Here is a 15,225-nt window from a genome sequence, read left to right as displayed (position 1 = left end):
ATTCATTTCTCACAAACAAAAAGCGAGACCAAAAATTTCATTGTTATTTTTTCATCCTCACAATAGTGGACAACTGTGAAAAAATTGTGGACCTCAAAGCCATCGTGGAAAGTTGTCATTTTGACCCCTAAAACTAGAAAAAATCGAAAAAATACCAAAAAAAAATTCATTTCTCACAAACAAAAAGCGGGACCAAAAATTTTATTGTTATTTTTTCATCCTCACAATAGTGGACAACTGTGAAAAAATTGTGGACCTCAAAGCCATCGGGGAAAGTTGTCATTTTCACCCCTAAATCTCGAAAAAATCGAAAAAATACCAATAAAAAATTCATTTCTCACAAACAAAAAGCGAGACCAAAAATTTTATTGTTATTTTTTCATCCTCACAATAGTGGACAACTGTGAAAAAATTGTGGACCTCAAAGCCATCGGGGAAAGTTGTCATTTTGACCCCTAAAACTCGAAAAAATCGAAAAACTATTAATAAAAAATTCATTTCTCACAAACAAAAAGCGGGACCAAAAATTTTATTGTTCTTTTTTCATCCTAGTAATAGTAGACAACTGTGAAAAAATTGTGGACCCCCCAAGCCATCGGGGAAAGTTGTCATTTTCACCTCTAAAACTCAAAAAAATCGAAAAAATACCAATAAAAAATTCATTTCTCACAAACAAAAAGCGGGACCAAAAATGTGTTGTACTATTTAGATACTACTACTTAAATTCGTTATTTCCAATGAACCAAGGACATTTCGCCTAAAACACCTATAAAATATTAATTTTAAATCCCTAAACTATAAAAAAATACAAAAAAAAATTGATTTTTTTGACAGGTCACATTGGGATCCTCCCAATCGAATAAAATTTGTTAACATGAAAATTTGAACCAATGGTTTTAGAATTCTGTACCAAATATAAATTGAGTTTATTTAGTATTTTTGGAGAAATGTGTTCGAAAAATTAACCTTATAGCGATCACGTATCTTAACAATAATAATGCTATTAGTTTAATCTGTCTAAACACCTTAAATTAGTCGTAAAGCTTATACTCTTTAATTTACAAAAATTTATCACAAAATCAATATTAGGTACTATTCCGTGAATACAAAATGTAATTGAAATTTATAGATAAATAATGAATATTTAATTATTCAAGGAAATAATCTTATCACTGGAAAATAATAAAGAATTCATTTCCTCTCTCTCTCTCTCTCCCTCCCTCTCTCTCTCTCTCTCTCTCTCTCTCTCTCTCTCTCTCTCTCTCTCTCTCTCTCTCTCCGTATATATACATAAGAAACGATGTCAAATACAATTAGTCAAAATTCAAAGTTTTAACAGTGAATTTCAACACTGCACAGAAAAGGTAAGATGTAATTTATTCTTTTACTTCCATTTTGATAAACTGTTTATAAAATTATAAATTTATTTACTGAACCCTTTTGTACACTGAGAAAAAAATACTGTTGAATCAAATAGTTCAATGCTATTGAATTTCCCGTTATTGATTCAATAACAATTTTATTGATTGAAAAGTATATTACATAAAATAAAAAAACGAAACTATTTAAATCAAAAGTATGGTAATGTAAAATTAATGCCATTGTATAAGTTGATGCTATAGTTAATCTATTTATATCAACAGAATAATTTATTAATTCTTTGACAATTTTTATTTGAAGCATCTAAAAGGTAAATTTGAAGAAAATGTGTATAAGTTTGAATCATACGAAAAATTGTTTACTTCAAAGGAGCAAGCTCTTGGAAACGAAAGCATATGCTTTTGTTTCAATGAATGGTGTTATTGCATTTGAGACATTGATACCCAACTTATTAAAACATTCTTAACTATTGTCATCAAAATAATGACATGACTTATTATTTCAATTAACTAAACTTTTAATTTATTAATCGTGTACTTTTGTTGTAATAAATGGCGTCATTGCGGGCAATCTGTATAATAGATTTTTAAATGTAACTAGAAAAAGATTTTTTTCCCTTTTTCTAAAATTTTATTTATATATAATATAAAGTTTATAAATAAAAAATTATAAATTCATAAAAATTTTATTTTTTGATTAAGTTAAAAATTTAAAAAACCCATATAATATGTTTAGAATTATAAAAAAATTTATTTTACTATTTTATAATTTTTCGAAACATAAAATTTAAAAATATTTAATTATCAATTAAATTATATTAATATTAATAATAATATTCTTTTATCTACTTAATATGAAAAATCTTGAGGACGAAATTTGACTGTAAAGTAATCGTTGAACGCTATACAGCTACTGTTTCATGTTGGACTTCGGTGGTTCTAGTCAATCACAAAAATTAAGCAACCTTGATCGCGGTTAGTACTTTGATGGGTGACCACTAAAGAATACACCGTCCGACAAAATTCAACTTTTTTTTCACACACGAAAAAATCAATGATTTTCAGAAACTAGGACCAAAAAAAAGATACCCGTGTCTGGCCGTTTTGCTAGATCAGGTCATTTTTTGCTTTTAGGGGTAAAAACAACCCTTAATTGAAAGGTGATAGGAAATCTTGTACAAATAAATAATTTTTTATGAAACCTGGTATCTCGGGGTTTTCCGGGTCGCTGATTACGAATCTGATGTCAGATTTTCAAAATTCAAAATGGCGGATCCAATATGGCGGTTTTTTCTAGGGTTTTTTGGGGTCGCTGAGTACGAATCTGAAGTCAGATTTTTAAAATTCAAAATGGCAGATTCAATATGGCGTTTGAAATTTATAAAAGTTCGTCGAATTCACTTGAAACTTGTTACTTGAAGGTTTTTGGGGTTGCTGATTACGAATTTGATGTCGGGTTTTCAAAATTCAAAATGGCGGATCCAATATGGTGGTCGAAATTTATAAATGTTATTATGTTATTATTATTATTATTATTATTATGTTATTATCAGCGACCCCAAAAACCGCTAGACACCAAGTTTTATAAAAAATAATTAATATTTATAAATTTCGACCGCCATATTGGATCCGCCATTTTGAATTTTGAAAATCTGACATCAGATTCGTAATCAGCGACCCGGAAAACCCCGAGATACCAGGTTTCATAAAAAATTATTTATTTGTACAAGATATCCTATCACCTTTCAATTAAGGGTTGTTTTTACCCCTAAAAGCAAAAAATGACCTGATCTAGCAAAACGGCCAGACACGGGTATCTTTTTTTTGGTCCTAGTTTCTGAAAATCATTGATTTTTTCGTGTGTGAAAAATTGTGTCGGACGGTGATACCAAGTTTTTTCAGGCTTCAAAAAAAAAAAATATTTGTGTGTTAGTGTGTGTGTATGAAAGGGTAAATTCTTTCGATTTAAATATATATAGATGTGTTGTATATGTGAGAGTGCGAAATAAAAAAATTAAATATATAGAAGTGTGAACATGAGAACTAATTATAATATATAAAAAATTTGTAAGCTTAGATTAGTTTTTTTGATTTATCGTTGTTTTCATTTAACCTCATAAGAGGAATGAGTTTACAGTATATGCTATAGATTCTATAGCATATGCTTTAAATTTAAAAACTTTTTCCATTGACTCAAAAGCATATTCTATAGATTCAAAAGCATGTACTTTTGAATTTAAAAACTTATTTCTTTGATTCAAAAGAATATTCTGTTGACTCAATAAAAATACCTTTACATTAACATAGTTTTCTGTCAATTTAAGAAATATGCTTATGTTTCAATGACAGTCACACTATCGAATCATTAAAATCGGTGCTTTCAAAACAATGACGTATACCTTAGGCAGCCCGGTATGACACTATTCATAGAATCAAATCCATATGTCATTGATTCAACAGCATTTTTTTCTCAGTGTACTTTAATAAACTATGTTAAAATTTTAGAAAGATTTACTGTCAACCGGGGTAATTATACCATCCCGCAACTGCAAAAAGAAGTATCTTATTATAAGACACATTGGAAGCAAGTTACCAAAAGTATCTTCCTATCTATCTTATATCATAAGAAACTATAATGCATTTTAAGATGTTTTTGATAACTTAGAAGCAAGTTGTAAAAAAACATCTTAAAAAGGCGACCAAAACATCTTAAAATAAGATACTTCTTTTTGCAGTGCGGGGGCTATTATATCCATTGACAGTTTTTAGTGAATACAATAGGGTCATTCCATTTTATTTCACCTATAGTCGTTGCAGCCTATTTTTAGAAAAATTTGATATTTCGTATTAATGACTTTGAATATCCGTACAATTCATTTTTGACAATTATTTTATTAAATTTTTTTTTATTTACGTTAAAATTTAGTTTTTAAGTTGTGTTGCACGGAAAATAGGTTAGTTTGACAGCTTTGGAAATTTTATAAAAAAGGACAGAAATAATTCAGTTAGTAAATTTTTTTTCATTAATATTTGTTTAAAATAGTCTAATTTACCAATGTTAATTGATAATTGTGTAACAAAAGCCAAAATACTACGTGAAAAGTAATATTTAAACTTACCTTTAAAATGTCAAAATTTGTCACATTTTAATTATATTTTAAAAGAAAGTTTATAAATATTATAAAATTTATTACTACCTAACAATAAGTACTTTCCATGTACTTTCACATGATATGTTGGCTTTTTATTTTTATAATATAGAAATATGTGAAATTTTACCTTGAATATTGAAATTTTCAGGATTTTATCAGATTTTGAACACTTATCTTCGCAGGCGATTAATGAAAAAATCCCATTTTGGTTTTAAATGTTAAGTTAAATCTTCTTTATTCATCTTATCAAAATTTGATGATGGAGAACGAGCTACTTTTTATTTTTATTCACTTTAAAAAATCCACCTTAAAATACGAATTTAAAGGTTAAAAAACAAGTAATTTTATAAAACTGAAGTTGGTTTTCTCAATATGGATTTATTTGTATGAACTTTATTTATAAAATTACTTGTTTTTTAACCTTTAAATTCGTATTTTAAGGTGGATTTTTTAAAGTGAATAAAAATAAAAAGTAGCTCGTTCTCTATCACCAAATTTTGATAAGATGAATAAAGAAGATTTAACTTAAATTTTAAAACCGAAATGGGATTTTTTCATTAATCGCCTGCGAAGATAAGTGTTCAAAATCTGATAAAATCCTGAAAAGTTCAATATTCAAGGTAAAATTTCACATATTTCTATATTATAAAAATAAAAAGCCAACATATCATGTGAAAGTACATGGAAAGTACTCATTGTTAGGTAGTAATAAATTTTATAATATTTATAAACTTTCTTGGAAAATATAAATAAAATGTGACAAATTTTGACATTTTACAGGTAAGTTTGAATATTAATTTTCAAGTAGTATTTTGGCTTTTTTAACACAATTATCAATTAACATTGGTAAATTAGACTATTTTAAACAAATATTAATGAAAAAAAATTTACTAACTGAATTATTTCTGTTCTTATTTATAAAATTTCCAAAGCTGTCAAACTAACCTATTTTCCGTTCAACTCAACTTAAAAAATAAATTTCAACGTAAATAAAAAAAAATTTCATAAAATAATTGTCAAAAATGAATTGTACGGATATTAAAAGTCATTAATACAAAATACCAAATTTTTCTGAAAATAGACCGCAACGACTATAGGTGAAATGAAATGGAATGACCCAATAATTTTTATTTTAGAATATTTTATACAATACGTGTATAAAGTCTCACTTTTGAGGCATTTCACAGCAAACGATGATGTAAACTCTACGGTGCATTTGCAAATCATTTTTAGTACTTTTATAAAACGCTAGTCTCTTTATTTCAATTTTATAACACACTAGTTTCTTTTTCATATAATTATTTGACTTCCGTAGTTATACAGTGCATCTGAGAGATTGTGTTTTCCTTGTCGCAAAAGTACTACAAATATGCCCCATGGTATAAATATTATTTTATTATTTTTGGATTAAAAATACATGCAAATAGTGTATTATAGTTTCACATAATTAAAAATGAAGGTTCATTCAAGAGAAAACTATCACTAAACATAACCTACAATTTTTTGCCTCTAAGATACCTCTAAGATATCTTCTCTTTGTGCGTCAAATATTATTTATATACATGCACAATATGTGAAAAACCAAAGTATTTTTTATTAAAATTTTAATTTATTTAATAATTAAAAATTTTACTTTTGCAGATGTATTATTTCATTCTATTATTCGGCATTCTTTTTGTGTCCTTGACTCAATCGTTTAATGTCGATGATGGTAATTATTTGAGTTTAAATAATTTTATTTTATCTTTGAATATAAAAAAATATTATATATATATGGGTGATTTTCCGCGTAGCGTAAAATTTAGTTATTGTTATTTTTAAAATTTGTTTTTATAATTTAACGAAAATTAAATTATAATCTTCAGAGTTAGTGCGCTCAAGAATTCATAATTATATTGCACAAACAAAAGAACACAAATTATATAGCACATTGAGTTAACACTTCATTGCATTGGAGTTTGAATTAATACTTTATCATCGGGGGGCGTCGATGTGCAACTTATTTCTTAAAAAAAACGAGGAACATTAAATTGTGCTCTACGCAGAGAAACACCCATATATGTATATATTTGAGAAAAATATAAGCATACCTAAATACCTAAATATCATTATTGCTATTTTTTCTGCATTATATTAACATATTAAAATTTCAATTGAACTATCTCAATTATCAGACTATGAGGTGGTGCCAATTCGTTACAAAAGACAAGCGAACAACGGATTAATAATTCAAATGCAGAGAAAACGTCAACGGCTTCAATTTTATTTGTATTCTACTGAAGGTTTATTAGCAGGAACAAAAACGAAAATTTATACTGCCGAGAATGCAAAGAACGGAGTACATTTTACACTAATAGTACGTATTATATATATATATATATATATATATATATATATATATCCAGATAACACACATACTAGTACGGTAGTAGTATAATACTAGTACGGCGTACTCTGCCGTTCAAAGTGAAAAGCTACGTTCGTGCTGTATATTTCAAATGCACGGACGTATAATTTTACTTTGGACGGCAGTACTGGTACTGTACCAGCCGTGTACCTTCGCACGGTAGCAGGTACTGTACTAGTACGGCGTACCGGTATGCAATATCGGTAGAATACGAGTACTATACACGGAGAGAAAAATCATACTATATTCACATGAGCCACTGTTGCTTTTTTCACATAATACTATTTCATGTAAAAATCGTTTATCACGCACGATATTTTTTCATGAAATCTGTGGGAGAACTGAAATAATAATAATAATTCATTTTTAGTTATTTATTTTTATTCAATAATGTTTTTTTTTATTTATATGATATATGTCTTTGCATATATTATATAAATATGTAACTTGTATTCTCACTTATCTTAAAATATCCGCTGTTTTATATTATTTTAATTACTTAACTTTATCAATTATATTAATTGATTCCCAGGTGGAAAAGTCACTACCGGTAGTCATTACCGCTCCCGCTACCGGAATATTCACTACCGGTAGTCACTAGCGGTAATTTTTCCGGGACTACCGGTAGCCACTACCGGTAATTTTTCCGGTACTACCGGTAGTCACTACCGGTAATTTTTTTTTTACTACCGGTAGTCACTATCGGTAATTTTTTCCGGGACTACCGGTAGTCACTAAATTTTGATTGTAATTCCCGGAAAAATTACCGGTAATGACTACCGGTAGTCCCGGAAAAAATTACCGATAGTGACTACCGGTAGTAAAAAAAAAATTACCGGTAGTGACTACCGGTAGTACCGGAAAAATTACCGGTAGTGGCTACCGGTAGTCCCGGAAAAATTACCGGTAGTGACTACCGGTAGTGACTACCGGGAACTTTTCCACCTGGGTTATTTGTTTACATTTAAACATTATTTCAAAAGAATTTTAAACTTGATGTTTAAATTTGCTTTGATGTTAAGAAAAACATATTATCACATCCTAACCTATAAATATGTTATATGTATAAGAAAAACTATAACGAAATAACATACAATTGAATTTAAAAATATATCAATATGATCAAGACCGAATTTATGAATTTTTCTCAATATAAATGTATAAAAAAGATTATAAAAGAAAAGATTTTTATGTTTTTCAATGAAATAACACCACACGGAAAACAATAGTTCGCGAAACTTTCGTAAACTAGTTTTTCACTTTTGGACGGGCCCAAAGTTTGGAAATCTTTCATTAACTTTTTTCAAGATTCCACAAACTTTTTTTTGTGCGCGTGCGCAGAAATTGATTGTCATGAAGAGAGACACCGTCAAAGTGTCTTTACTTCACAAAGTGGTTAGAATTTTTTTTTTTGTCTTTTGTTTGTGAAATCTTGAAAAAAGTTAATGAAAGATTTTCAAACTTTGGGCCCGTCCAAAAATGAACAACTAGTTTACGAAAGTTTCACGAACTATTTTTTTCCGTGCATGGCACAAAGCGGCATGTCAAAGTAAAAGAATATAAATTATAAATTTAATCTCGAATATTTAAGATAAGTACAAAAGCACAAGTTACAAACGTTAAAACTCTATTGCTGCATCATAAACCACTTTTTTCACCAACATTTATTGCACCGTTTTCAGTGACGCGTTCATATTTGACAATATTTGACAACTGTCAAAAAAGTGAGGTTGGGTTGGCATTATCAGCAAAGATTCCCAGTACGACGTACCAGTATTATACTTGTATCGTACGAGTATGTTGTGCTTCTTATTTCAGAAGTACAACGTACTGGTATTGTACTAGTACTATACTTTTATCGAGCAATCATATTTTATAACTCTAACAGTACGACATACTTTTACTGTACTAGTACCGTACTGGTACGACATATATAATTATTTTGTACTGGTATAAAACCAGTATAATACTGGTACTCCGTACTCGTAAATAACGATTAGTACGCTTGGTTATCTGGGTCTATATATATATAGACATTCGAAAACTAGGATATCAATAATCGCAATATGATTTCAGCCGATGAATCAATTAAATTTACAATTTTATCAAGATCGACGTAGTCAGTCATCAGTTACACAGAGTGTCGATAAAAATGGCAAAACCAAATTTGTAAGTATATACTCACACTCCTGCTGAACAAGTTTTCTCTTTTCTAAAGCAACAAAGAGATAACAAAAATTTTCGTTTCTAGTAAAAATGCAAGGATTAAAAAATATAAGGCTTTTAACTTAAGATTAAACAGTATATCTAAAAAAGAAATTAAGAATAAACTTTTTTTATTGTTTAATAAATATATATACATAAACATAAATTTTTCTCTTATCTAGGAAAAAAAATTTTCCTTTTTCAGACTGGACACATCAATAACAACATAATTTTACGTCCCATGCCCAATCATATTCGCCAACGTCGCGATCTGTTGAATAGAAATTCATCATTTTTTGAAACTGATGCTGAAGGTTTCATAAATACTGATGATCATATAATTTATGAAAAATCTTTTAATGATTCTAGCCGTAAGTATTTTCTTTATATAAAACAATTGATTTAAGGGTATGTGGGCAAAGAACGTTTTTTTGTGATTTCAAACTTTCTCTGAAATGAAAAATGAATTCGGCTTAAAATTTTGAAGAAGTGATTTTGTTTGGTACAAAGAATCTCGTTGTTCTACTCATTTACCATAACTTAACGCAAAAATAATAAAAATAAAGCAGTACGAGATTCCTTGTACCCTAATCTATCATCCCTCAAAATTGTAGGCAAAAATCTTTTTTCATTTTAGAGTAAGATGTATACTACCAAAACACATTTTCCCATACTAGGTCACGTGGGAGGTACCTACGTACGCTTAAAGACGTATATTTTTAATTTGAATATTAATATGTAATATCCTAAAAATTCGTGGATAGTATTATTCTTATTATTATTTACAATATTTATTTTTTTTTTTAGCACATTCTTCTCCTAACGTGTTCGATGATAAATTTATGAAAATTAAGAGTGTGAACCGAAGGGATGTATCAAAAACACCAAATATAGTCTATCCAGAAATTTTGGTTTATGTTGACGAAATACTTTTCAAGTAAGTACTATTTATTTTCTTCTTTATCCCTTAAAGTACACAATTTAAAAAATTATATATACATAGATGATTTTTATACCAAAAGATACTTTAAAAGTTTATGTTTTTATCAAATTCAGTCAGTTTTTCAATAATCTTAACTCATAATATAAATTTTTTGACCACTTTTCTTGTAAAATGGGTCAGAATTTCTCATACGGATCACCTAAAATTCAGAAATTTTTTTTTTAGTCTCATTTTTTTCTCAACGGTTTCTTACACAAAATTGTGTGGGGGAATTCAAAAAAAAATTTAATTTTCTGTAGGACGTCAAGAACACTATTTTTTAATAACATTTTATAAATAAATAATATAAAAATCTATTAAATATGAAATTTATTCAAAATAAAAATTATATTTAGAAACTACATTTTAAGACGAGAAAATATTTGTGAAAAAATTAATTTTTTATTAAAAATATTGCAAAAAATAATGAATTATTTTAATAAAAATATTGTTGAAAATAATTAATTTCTGATTTAAACCAATATTATTGATTACAACTAGCTAAAAGAAACGCGCGTGGTATCTATAATTTTTTATAAAAAATTAAAAATTTATTTTTATTTGACGGACAGTTATTAGAATTTTGATCTCACAAAAATAATAATATTATTTTTGTAATGATTACTGTATTACTATTTCAACCTTATGCTGTTATAATAATGTAATACCTATTATTGCACAGTAAATATGACCTTTAAATTTTGTACTCAAATAAAGATTATATGCTACGATCATCGAATTGTCAGCAATACATTTAATTGACCCATCTCAGGATCCATGCAGGGTGAAGTCCTATTTTGTTTACTACAAGGCCCATATGAACTTAAAATTGCTTTACAATGTTAGAAAGTTCTGGATTCTTTATTTCGTCTGTGATTTCAGCACATATCATTTTATTTAAAGTTTCTGAATCGCAAATTTGTGTACGTAAACATATAGTTAAACGCACATGTGGCAATCCACGCTTTTTTCTTCTCTATGAAAGACGATACATATAAAATTGTAAATGAATAAAATTACGATTTATGAAAAGACAATTCCAATGATTCTCTACAAATCGAAATCCTAATATTAGACATTATAACTGCCGGAAAATGATTTAATTAATTGTTTTTAAAAAATGATATCAAATGCTTGCTCATTATATTATTATCAGTTTCATAAATTAATCTTTTAATTTACAGCAAATGCTATTTCATATACTTCACACTTAACTGTATCAATCGGCTGTTGATCAACACCTACAAAAAATTCTGTTGGTTTAAAAGGGAAAAATCTAATTAAATATTCTATTTGATGAATATTCAAACACCCTGCATTAAGGCTTTAAAAAATAGTCTTAATAAATAATAAATAGCCTTAAAAAAATATTACTCCATCGTAATAAACACAAATCCAATGACCAGAATTGTTATTACCGCTAAAAACTATTTGAATATGTTTATCTCTTTCTCCAATTGGAATAATTAAATCAAGCATTTGTAAATACAAAGTACTTTGCATAATGAAAAAAGAATTTGAATCATTTTTTAATAATTCTTGAAATTTATACATATGCATATCATTTAACATTTCATTTACATTTTCAATATTCTTAAAATCTTTATTACTTAAAATAAAATACTCTTTTATGTTCGACATGGTATCCTTCTTGAATTTTTAAACTGTCGATAAAGTTAATTTTCAAAAGTAATCGTTTATTTTAGTTTCTTGCTTTCAAAAAATTTACTTACATGTGTTTCACCTATAAAATATTTCATTAACTATAATTCAGCTAACTAATGCAACAATGATAGTCTTTTATGTACGTGAATTAGCGTTGTTTAATCTTTTTCCACATTACATCATTTTCGATAATGATTATTATTTAACTTATTTTCCTCTGCACTTTTTATTATTATTCAAATCAATATTCGACTCACAAACTATTATTTAACCCATAAAACAACTTCAACCCTTAAAACAATATTCAACCCTCTTTCTTTCTATTTAAATACTTTTCCAAAAGCCAGCATCCACTATTATCAGTCAATTTTTTTTCAATATCGAAATATATTCAAAACCAATGTTATCCAATATCATATTTTATTATCCTCAAAATCTAAATATCTTTAATACCAATCTTATCCAATACCAAAAAATTTTTCCAAAAACCAACTTCCACTATATTCAAATAATCAATATTTTTTTCCAATATCAAAATATATTCGATACTAATGTTATCCAATATAATTTTTTATCCTTAAAATCCAAATATCTTTAATGCTAAAATTATCCAATACCAACAAATTTTTCCAAAAAAACCCTCAACTGAAAGTTGTTTTGACAAAACAAATTTCAGGTAGAAACCTTCGAGAACCCTAATTATCAAAGTAAAGATATATATGTATATATAATCTAATAATAATGAGAAAATTCAAGTACTAAGAAAATGTGAATGAATGAAGGAATGAATACAAAGATTATTATTCTATAATAATATTACTTTTTTTGATAACATAATACATCTTTTTCACCAATATTTCCGTTTAGCAAGTAAGAGTTTTGCTTTTTATAAAAACGATTCAGAAAAAATTTAAAGAAAGAAAATAGATGAGTGCTGCCATCTACCTTCTAAAAAGCTCGGCTATATTGATTTTATCGACAAATTTTTTCTCATGCATTTTAGGTTATGTTTATAAGCTGTCACTTTTTAATTATCGAATTGCACATTGTCATTGATTTTCTGTTATTTTCATTTTCAAATTAAATAGTGAAATGGTCTCCCCAATTGTACTATTACCAAAATATCTGAAAAAAATTCGTTTAATTTTTATTCGATTCAATTCGGCCATGATTGATATAAATTGATTAAATTTTTGCATCAAAAAATGAGACCGTTTCGTGTATCATTTCTAAAAATGATACAGAAAACGATCTCTTTTTGATATAACTTATGTGCATCAAAATGATGCAAAGATTTGATGCAATTTCTGGTCTCTATTTGATACTTTTGGGAAAACTGTGTTAATGATTCAGTATTTTTTTTCTTTTTAACCGGACGTGCTAGAAACTTCTATATATAGGCTTAAATTAAACCTTAAATCATACACTTTAAAACCCATATACGCAAGATAAAAAAAATTTGAATTTTGAAAAAATGGGGGTAAAGCCCTACATAGAAATTTCTAGCACGTCGGGTTAAGAAAAAAATACTGAAAACCCTCAAAAGCACGGTTTATACTCAAAATCCTGACGTGATACACAATTTTGTAACTCGGAATCGTGTTTAGCATACAAAAATACACTTGAAACCACTCCGAAATCTAAAAAAATTCTTGTGTAATTACTTATATTTATTAATCTATTTTTTGTAATTGCAGAAAATTTAATTATAATGTGCAGAAAGCGGTTGAATATACATTAAGTTACTGGAATGGAGTTGATTTAAGATACAGACAATTTCAAAATCCAAAGATTCGCCTCTATGTTACCGGAATAGTATTAATTAAGGTAGGTTGTATATATTTGGAAAAAAATTTATTTGAATCATATAGTCAATTACGATCGTAAATAATCAATATTCATTTTCATCAAATATTAATATATTTGTGTCAATTAAATGATATTTGTGTTAAATAAAAAAAAATATTGTTTTGAATAAAATTTAATTGATTCAAATAAAAAAAGAATTTTTTTCAGTAATTATAATGAAAAATTTCCTAAAATTTATTGAAAAAATTTGTATGTTAAAGAATGCACTACCATTTACTACGCCAGCTTTATGTAACAACGGAATGTATGAGGCAGAATTAATTTTAGACAAATTTGGTAAATTTTTATATCACGACAATATCATTCAACGAATCAAGGATTATGATATATCCATGTATATGACTGGAAGAAAAATTTATTCAAAGAGGGAACATAGAGATACTAAAGGTATACTAGGGATGAGTAATTTAACCACGAAGTATTGTTAGGTTTTTTCAAAATTGTCGAAGAGGGAGGGGATTGAATTTTTTTTGGAAAAATTTAAACTTGTAGGTAACTTTTAAACAGAAAGAAAATTAAAAATTTGTCCTATATGTTTTCGAAAGGTTTTTTACTGCTCTTTCAAATGGTGCAAAAAAATTTTCAAAAAATTCAAATTTTGACCCTTTTTCTTGAAAATTAAACACTTTTTCGAATTTTTTTTTAAGTTCGGTCCTTTTAATTTTTTTTTTTTTGAAAGCAAAAAAAAAATTTTGGCAGGTATGTTTTTTGAAGGTTTTTTCATGCTCTTTCCAATGTTGAATTTCGTTTTTAAAAATTTTTGAATTTTGACCTTGATTTTCTCTAATTAAATATAAATTTGCTATTTTCACTAAAACCGATGGGATTTTTTTTAAAATAAATAATTGCAAACGAAAGCTGAGGTTTTTTTTTAAAAAAAATTTAACTATGACATTTTAAATTTAGTAAATATATTTTTTTCGCCATTGACATGAATAAGTGTCTTTTTTGTGCCTGTTTTGGGCAGATAAGTTGAACTTTTTTAGGCAGTTTGGGCCAACTGCCTAAAAAAGACTTTTTTAGGCAGTTGTTAATTTTTGCGTAATTTTTGTTTTGTTTTAATTTTATTTATCAATTTTTATTATTTTATTTTATATATATTATATTATATTATATATCATATATTATATATTATATATCACTTTTTCATAACAATGGCGAAAAAAATAGCGTATATCTGCAATTGCATCTCCGATTTTTTTGAGATTTTTTTTTTTTAGTACTAATTGAGACTAGCTTCCATGAATTTTTTCAAATTTTTTCACCAAGCCGTTTTCGAGTTATGGAATTTTGAAAATTGAAGAATTTTCATGTTTTTTAATTTTGAATGCTCACAACTTCCTGAAAAATGCATCAATTTTTAAAATCTTTTTTTTAAATGTGTGTTTTTAAACGTACTTTTCAAAAAAAAATCGAAAAATTTTTTTTAAACTATATTACTATCAAATTTTTGAGTTTTAATGATAAAAAGTCATTTTTCTCACTTGACGTACTGATCGATTTTTATAAAAATTTTTTCAAAAAAACTACTTCTTTTTAGGAAACTTTTAAGCCTAGCCCGATAAT

General features: G+C 27.1%; 1 protein-coding gene across 1 annotated transcript in view; it reads left to right on the top strand.

The window, feature by feature from the left end:
• Positions 1–15,225, top strand: part of LOC127286203 (A disintegrin and metalloproteinase with thrombospondin motifs adt-2-like) — a 167,539-nt gene that overhangs the window by 146,517 nt on the left and 5,797 nt on the right. Inside the window, exons 3-8 of the mRNA XM_051312571.1 lie at positions 6,706–6,887; positions 9,015–9,107; positions 9,349–9,514; positions 9,951–10,080; positions 13,488–13,617; positions 13,860–14,046. Coding sequence (XP_051168528.1) covers positions 6,706–6,887; positions 9,015–9,107; positions 9,349–9,514; positions 9,951–10,080; positions 13,488–13,617; positions 13,860–14,046 — 888 coding nt within the window. The remainder of the gene's footprint in view (positions 1–6,705; positions 6,888–9,014; positions 9,108–9,348; positions 9,515–9,950; positions 10,081–13,487; positions 13,618–13,859; positions 14,047–15,225) is intronic.

The sequence above is a fragment of the Leptopilina boulardi genome, unplaced genomic scaffold (assembly GCF_019393585.1).
Source record: "Leptopilina boulardi isolate dan_hultmark-lab unplaced genomic scaffold, ZJU_Lbou_2.1 LbouV2_121, whole genome shotgun sequence".
In the NCBI taxonomy this organism is placed as follows: Eukaryota; Metazoa; Arthropoda; class Insecta; order Hymenoptera; family Figitidae; genus Leptopilina; species Leptopilina boulardi.
The sequence above is the reverse complement of the archived record's forward strand: the minus strand, read 5'-3'. Positions and strand labels throughout refer to the sequence as shown.